This window comes from Pundamilia nyererei, unplaced genomic scaffold, assembly GCF_000239375.1.
Source record: "Pundamilia nyererei isolate P.nyererei 1_Seehausen unplaced genomic scaffold, PunNye1.0 scaffold00110, whole genome shotgun sequence".
NCBI lineage: Eukaryota > Metazoa > Chordata > Actinopteri > Cichliformes > Cichlidae > Pundamilia > Pundamilia nyererei.
In genome coordinates, this window is record NW_005187511.1 from 2,195,488 (window position 1) to 2,203,553 (window position 8,066).

General features: G+C 39.7%; 1 protein-coding gene across 1 annotated transcript in view; it reads left to right on the forward strand.

Annotated features, from left to right (window-relative positions):
* Positions 1-674: 674 nt before the first annotated feature.
* Positions 675-8,066, forward strand: part of LOC102194557 (inter-alpha-trypsin inhibitor heavy chain H3-like) — a 14,230-nt gene continuing 6,838 nt past the window's right edge. Inside the window, exons 1-13 of the mRNA XM_013912959.1 lie at positions 675-746; positions 1,110-1,270; positions 1,400-1,504; positions 3,433-3,595; positions 3,690-3,800; positions 4,890-5,018; positions 5,133-5,249; positions 5,365-5,533; positions 5,627-5,737; positions 5,892-6,073; positions 6,178-6,357; positions 6,449-6,570; positions 7,502-7,650. Of these exons, the coding sequence (XP_013768413.1) occupies positions 675-746; positions 1,110-1,270; positions 1,400-1,504; positions 3,433-3,595; positions 3,690-3,800; positions 4,890-5,018; positions 5,133-5,249; positions 5,365-5,533; positions 5,627-5,737; positions 5,892-6,073; positions 6,178-6,357; positions 6,449-6,570; positions 7,502-7,650 (1,771 nt within the window). The remainder of the gene's footprint in view (positions 747-1,109; positions 1,271-1,399; positions 1,505-3,432; positions 3,596-3,689; positions 3,801-4,889; positions 5,019-5,132; positions 5,250-5,364; positions 5,534-5,626; positions 5,738-5,891; positions 6,074-6,177; positions 6,358-6,448; positions 6,571-7,501; positions 7,651-8,066) is intronic.

Consider the following 8,066-nt stretch of genomic DNA (forward strand, 5'->3'; position numbering starts at 1 on the left):
CCCCCCAAAAGAAAAAAAAAATCTGCTCGGTTCATCAAGACATCACATATTTTAAAAAAGCTAGGCTCATTACAACCAGGGGGAACACCGCACTCCCGGCACATTGTGCCTCGACCTCCTGGTCGACGAGCCGGTGGCCTCTGAAGGGTGCGCCCAAAACATTTGCGAGATCTTGCAGAAGTTTTATGAGCACTCGCAAAAGTTCATCTTAATTTCTTTTTCTGTCCCTTGTGTGGCTCCGTACTCCAGTCCTTGTCACATTCATACTGTTTCAAAAAAACTGTTCATACTTGCAAATAAACTTTTTTTGTTCTGAGACAATAATATTACTCAAATTCACCAATAGTGAAAAGCTAGATTGTTACTATATATCTTTCACTTTGATTTGTCAGAGTGCTATTGCTTATCACAAATGAAAAAGACAGCTGTGGGATCAAAGTTTGGCCTCGTTTGGCTCAAGTGCACAGGTTTGACCCTCAATGTAAACATTAAAGGTCTAATAAAGTGCTGGGTAAGCAGTAAATTACTGTTTACGGGGAATGTTTGTGTGAGGGGATGTTTGTGTAAGCGAGTGAGTTTGCCCTTTAAAAAAACTTTGTGCATAATAACAGTGTCCTTGTTTAAGGTTAAAAGAGCGTATCAGCTGCTTTGCTGGTATTTTGGTTAGAGGCATTATGGGGAGAACTGTGGTGAAAATCACACTCATAGGACTCCTTTTTGCTTTGGCTTCCACGCTGCCAAACAAGGTAAGTTCAGTAGACCCAAAGGACCAAAAGAGCACTTCAAGGGAACAGAATAGAAGATAATGTAATATCCTTTGAAGTGAAGAAATACTGACTGTGTGCACATGTTTACTTTATCCTTTGTCTGAGATCAGGGTAAAAAGTGGTCTATTAATTTATTTTAATGTTTAGAGCTTGGCATTTAATAAAGGTGTTGGTCAGTGCTAGGTTAAGGATAAATTGGCCTTTCTGATTATTTGATTAAGTGATTTATTCATATATATGTGGTTTTTTTTATAACTTGTAATACTGTCATGTTATTTGGACATTGGAAAGACCTGGAGAGAGTTAGGTTTTCTGTGAAATGTGCCCCCTGTGTTTGCTCAGGATGACTGGGACATCTACAGCTTCCACTTCAACTCCACAGTGACCAGTCGTTATGCCACCACTGTCATCACAAGCCGTGTGGCCAATCGTATGAATGAGTCAAAGGAAATTGAATTCCATGTTCGGATTCCCAAGAATGCCTTCATCAGTAAATTTCGAATGTGTGTGAAGTTAAAAGGATCTGTAACGATCCAGAGACATTTGCAAATAAAGAATTCTACACTAAAGAACAAAGTACAGGATACTCAGTAGTGTGTATTCACACAAGATCTTTTCTTGGTCCTCTTCAGGTTTATTGATGGCCAGGTTTATGATGGTGTTGTGAAAGCTAAGGAGCAAGCTCAGCAGCAGTACACTGAAGCTGTGTCCCGTGGTGAAAGTGCTGGACTTGTCAGGTATTAACTAAATGATTAACTTATACATATTGTACAAATACACTGAGTGCTCTTTTGGATAAAAAAGAAGCAAAATTGTCACGGCCGAGGCCGCCTCAAAAGTGAAAGGACTCAAATGCTGGACGCTGAACAGCACGTAAGTAGTTTTACAGACGACGTTTATTTACTCAGTAAGTGTTCATAAACTGGAAAGTGAGGTTAACAAGTGCAAAGTGCCATAACTGAATCAAAGGGGTCAATCTGGTCTTGGTCAGTGGAAACAGCCGTTCCAGGGATTGGGCTGGAGGGAGAGTCACACACTGGGTCCAGGGAAAGGGTCAGAGTCACTGTAAATAGAGTACAGACGTTCAGGTATGGTTCAGGACAAATATGGATAAGCTGTTTGTTCTGAATCTTCCTTCGTACTGCGTACTTGCCACGGGTGGTTGGTGGTGACGTGCAGGGGTGAGGGGTCCGGGTGTGTGGTCCGAAATTCCTGGCGTAGAGGCAGGGAGGCAGGCAGGTGGTTCGGGTGAACAGCCCATGGGACTGTCAGGTGGTCCAGCGTCTGGGTTGGAGCTCTTCGGCAGAGATTAGTGTTTGGCAGCTTGGTGTGGTAGGGTTAGCTGAGAAGTCCCCGGCTAAATTACCCACAGGTGTGAGCAATCAGCAGAACACTGAGGCCCCTCCCAGGGGTGGAGATGCCGGCTCGGAGGGAGACACAGTGGCACACACCCGGACCATGACACAAAATACCCCCAAAAGGTTGATTCTGTTCATCTGGATGTAGCATTTTCAGTGGGAGAAATATTTCGTCACTTATCCGCAATCTTATAAACAGTACATTTGCACAATAAAACTAGCCCACTGAATGAACAATGGGCTGTGAGGTCAGTTCCTTGATCATTAATATGCAAATTGTCATGACCATTGATCCACAACCACTGATCAAGGCCCATGAGTACCATTCACAGAGAGTTGGGAAATGGCTGCAATCACAGCAATGTAAGATGGCGAAAGATGTACCCTTAGGCCCTCGCCTCAATTCAGAGATGGTCTTTCCCTTTTCACGTGAATGGCCTCCTTGACTCCTCGCTCAAACCAGCTTTTCTCCTTGTCCAGAATTTTTACATCCTCACCTTCTGCTTTGTGCCATTCGCTTCGCCAGAAGTTGTTTAGTTTCCCCAATGTATAAATCATGGCAATCCTCATGGCACTTAGCAGTGTACACTATAATCACTAGGTTTGACTCTCATCATCCACTGGAGCACAAACTGGGTGTTATCGGGATGCTACAACACAGAGCAAACACTATCCCCACAGATACAGCAGCCAGGGAAGCAGAAGAGCATCACATCAAGAAGGCCCTGAGTAAATGTGGCTATCCCAGCTGGACATTTGCTAAAGCTGGGAAGGCGCCTAAAGAAAGCTCCAGCTGATCCAGGAGAGGACAACTGCTGCCTAAGTGAAAACCGTTGGTGATCCCGTGTGTGTCAGGAGTATCAGAATAGTTAAAACACATTTTTTCTAAACATCCCATCTTTGTGGCTTTTAAACCCCAAAGCACGCTGCACCAAAAATTGGTCCACCCCAAGGATCAAGTTCCCTGGGGAGCTAAGGTTACATCTTTTGCCATCTTACAATGGTGTAATTGCAGCCATTCCCCAACTCTCTGTGAATGGTACTCATGGCCATTGATCAGTGGTCTTTGATCCATGGACTTTGATCAGTGGTTGTTAATCAATGGTCATGACAATTTAATATTAATGATCAAGGAACTGTCATTCAAAATTAGCTTGTTCTGTTCTGGTTTCTCTTCTTTCTTTCTTTTCTAAAATAATGTTAATTGTGAATAGGAAAACATAATTTGAGTTAATCTTATTCCCTTTTCAAGTTCAAACTACAGCCATAATTACAATTTAGTAAAATGATTATTGTTTCTGCTTTAGTTCTGTAGGGAGGACACTGGAGGAATTTAAGACCTCTGTAACTGTGGCTGCTCACAAAAAGGTCACTTTTGAACTCACATATGAGGAACTGATGAAACGCACACATGGCAAATACGAGCTGCAAATTCATGCTCGACCCATGCAGCCTGTCAGAGACTTCAAGGTGACTGTCTTTTTGGTATCTATTAGTGGAAAATGCTGAGATAACAGCACACATGATGAGATCTTTTATTTTATTTTATTGTATTTATTACCAGGTGGATGTGTACATTCACGAAGAAGCCGGCATCAGTTTCATCGATGTGAAAGGAGGCCTGAGCACCAACGCCCTCGCTAATGCCATCACCAAAACACATGCAGATAAACAGGTACTGAAATCTTTTTGTTGTAGAACAGTAAAACAATTATCAGCTTTCTAATAGACAGTGTGAGGTACTAACAGATCATTATTAATTTGCAGTAAGACGCAGCTTAATCTCAGAGTGTAAAATGTATGATTATAAAATGATCAAAATGCACAAATAACCATTACGGTAATGATGATATTTCTTCCAAAATTATAGCTCATTTCTCATCATTGTACAGAAGAATTGGGTTGAAAGCAGGGGTATTCAGCTAACATTTCTTTAAGCAAAGATCCGGATTATCATAATGTGAAATTATTTCGTTTGCGATTTTAGACTGTCAAATCAAATGAAATCAGTACAATTGCAAAACCTTTTGACAAATAATTTGAAAAATAATTCCAAAATGATTATTGGTCACACAGCATAGAACTGAACATTGCTTAAAATTCTCATACACCTGTGGAGGTGCACACTGATGATTAGTTTGATTATGTTCACTTTGGACAAAACTGCCTTGCTTTTGTGTGTGGAGCCAAACATTGTCAGGATACATAAGGCTACTTTCCTTAAACCTGAAAAAGTTGTCCCAGGAACCATTTGAATCCAGAGAGTGGAAAGATCAGTTCTTACAAACTGCTCTTTCAGGCAGTTTATAATTGCCTAAAGCGCAGGTAAAACTGCATGTGTTGTATCTTTTCTTCTTATACTATCCTTTCAACTTACTACATCTCAACTATTGGCACTGTAGAGACCAGTGTTTATCACCTGGAATCCACAGAGTTGATTGGCTGAGTAGTAATGGGATGGCTAAACTCACATCCAATGCTTTTTCAAAACCTGGACCATGGTCCGCCTGTTAGTGACCTCTGGTTTAAGGTTTTGGTCCTTGAACACATCTCATTCCATTTTCTTCTAAAGGTTGGGCTTCTCCAACACTCTTTGTATGTAAAGTCATGTTGCGTTAATTTGAGACAAATTAGTAATTCTGACAATGTTTCATTTAGGATTTTTAACAATACAAATATCAGCCCAAAAAGGAAAACAGAAAATAAAATCACTGACATCTCTCTCTACCAAGTTCCTAAACTCTGTGATTCACTCTGTTTCCAGGCGTGGGTGTATTTCTATCCAACAGTCGACCAACAGAAAATGTGTGACAGCTGTGGAGATCAGGGTATGAATGGAGATTTGGTTATTGTTTATGACGTTAACAGGGATAATGGACTGGGACACATCAAGGTAAACCCTGGTCTTTTAGCAACACAAACCGTATGACTTGGGCTAAAAAGCTTCTTGAATAATCCTATAACCAATCAAGTTTTGTTTTTTGTTTTTTTCATAACGCCGCCTTAGAAATCTGACGGGTACTTTGTTCATCATTTTGCACCATCTGATCTTCCACGGATACCAAAAAATGTCGTCTTTGTTATTGATCAAAGTGGCTCAATGGAGGGCAGAAAAATTGAGCAGGTAAAGTATTTGAAGGGTCAGTTTCTCATATGATTTTATACATTTTTTCTCTTTTTTTACATTTTTAATGAAAAGAAAAACAATATGTAGCCATGAATTATGTTTTCTTAACCAGACTAGGACCGCATTAATCCACATTCTGAATGATCTGGCAGAAGATGATCACTTTGGTCTGATCACTTTTGATGACAGAATTTCTTACTGGAAGCAAGAACTCGTTCAGGCCAACAGCAAAAACCTGGAAAGTGCCAAAAACTTTGCACGCAATATTCAACACAGAGGATGTGAGAAGTTGCAGTAAATACACATTTTGGAATAGCAACAGTTGGGAGGAGAATAGCTGTACTGAAAATGCATTTGTTGTTGTTGCATTTCAGCCACAGACATAAATAAAGCAGTGCTGCAAGGAGCACGTATGCTGAATGCACATAACAGAGAAGGTTCAGCATCTATCCTTATACTTCTCACAGATGGAGACCCAACCTCAGGTTATAATAAAACACATCTGTAAACAAATGTACACAAATATTTCATGAAACCGAGATCTTTATGAGCTTATTGTGGTTAAAAGTCCTGATTTATTATGAATTATGAGACTACATTGTTTCTGAGCTGAACTGGGTATGTCTCGTCTCTTTTCAGGGGTGACAAATCTGGAGAAAATCCAGTCAAATGTAAGACAGGCTATTGCAGGCAAATTCCCACTGTACTGTCTCGGTTTCGGTTTTGATGTTAATTTCAATTTCCTTGAGAAAATGTCGCTGCAAAATAACGGTGTGGCACGACGGATTTATGAAGACTCTGATGCTGATTTACAGCTGAAGGTATTTAAATTATGCATGCTCTTCTTTTATGTGATTTGAAACCCCTGAGAATTGAAAGAAGAAAAAAGCATGATTTGTATCACTTCCACACTGTATGTCAACAGGGTTTCTATGAAGAGGTGGCCACACCTCTACTGACAGATGTGACAATGATCTATGTGGGTGGGACCAATCTAACCCAGACTAACTTCAGTCAGTATTATAATGGTTCTGAGATTGTGGTGACCGGACAGATCACAGATAATAATATTGAAACCTTCACCCCTCAAGTTGTGGCCATTTCGGTAAGAATCAATCCACAGGACTCATCAGCAGAACTCTTCTTAAACCGTTTTCCCTGTTGACTGACATTACATTGCATTTAAATTATTGCAGAGTAATAGAAGAATAATATTCTCTAATCCAAATGAAACCGTGGAATCCACTCAAACAGTGTCTGATGACCGTATCCAGAGGGTTTGGGCGTACCTCACAGTTAAACAGCTTCTGGACAAAGAGTGAGTTTGACTTACAGCATCTTTCCTTGTATGACTCTGAAATGTGTTATCAGCTGTTATGTCTTTAAAATTTCTACCTCTACATCAGTGTCTTCAAAACACTATAAAATAAAATATATATATAAAACTGTATTTATTTTATACTTTTCTTTGTTTATTTTTCTGATATTTTAAGCATATATAATCATTGAATGCTGTTTAGGATCACATTATATATACATTATAAGAAAAGTCTGGATATATTGAATGGATGTCTGAATATATAGAATTAAATGTAAACATACAGACTGAAACTTGAATGTATAGAATGAAATTTGAATATACAAGGTGTCAGAAAGACAGGTGAACTGCAGTAAGACAATATGTTTTAAGTTTGTTAGATCAGGGCAGCAGGTTGAAATTAAGTCCCAAAATTCCAAGTAGAAGTCTGTTAAAGGGACATCAGATAATATGCCTGCAGTAATAAACTGTGTTCTCTTCAGTGTTGAATAGTTTGACATCAACATCTCCATTTCTTAGCTTTCTATTAAATAGTCATGTACATCTCCCACATAAAATTATATTAGTACAATTATGTTTGTTCATCATCACTCATCTCCTTAAATTTCAAAAACAACTTTTTTCACATCTTTTTAAAGGCAGAGTTTTTACACTTAATCATAAAAGTATGTTTCTCAGAAGCTATATTGTCCAAGCTATATTTGGACAATATAGACAGCAAAGCTGTCTATGGTCTGGTAATGGATCTCTATGATTTGGCAAGACTGTATTTTGCCTGTAACAAACAATAGATTGTGTTTTTTTATGAACTTTGCTGAATTGACTTTCAGTGAAGAAAATCTCTTAGATACATATTTTAGGACATGGATTCAGCTTAACACCTGTAATGTGTGAAGTTACATACAAAACCATCTTACACTTTGTCACACAGGCTTCAATTATCTGGACCTGAGAAAGAGAAAGTGAAGAAGGAAGCTATGGAGTTGTCACTGAAGTACAGTTTTGTGACCCCTCTCACATCTATGGTGGTCACAAAGCCTCCAGGAGAAAACACAGATGTGCTTCATAAACCAAAGGAAGGTGAAACATCACGGAGATGGCAGTCGCCAGGAGGTCAACCCAATTTAGCACACCTTACCCCTGCTAGTGGGGGTTATATTGGGTGGGTTCATTCTGGTGAGCAAATCAAACCAATACAACAACATTCATCAGTTCAGCTGAGGAGACGATTGCTTACAGTACAGAGATGTTCTGTGAATGAAAGAAAGGGAGTATGAAATAGACTGAGTCAAATAGATGTGAGTCAGACAGAAGCAGGATGTAAGATGCAAGCTGAGGCAGCTTAAATTGGGTGGTACAAGTGGCTAGTGGCTAGGTTAGTGTACAGGAACACCTGCCGCATAGGATTAGAAATCCCCATGGGAGACACCACTAAAGGTGTGTGTGTGTGTGTGTGTGTGTGTGTGTGTGTGTGTGTGTGTGTGTGTGTGTGTGTG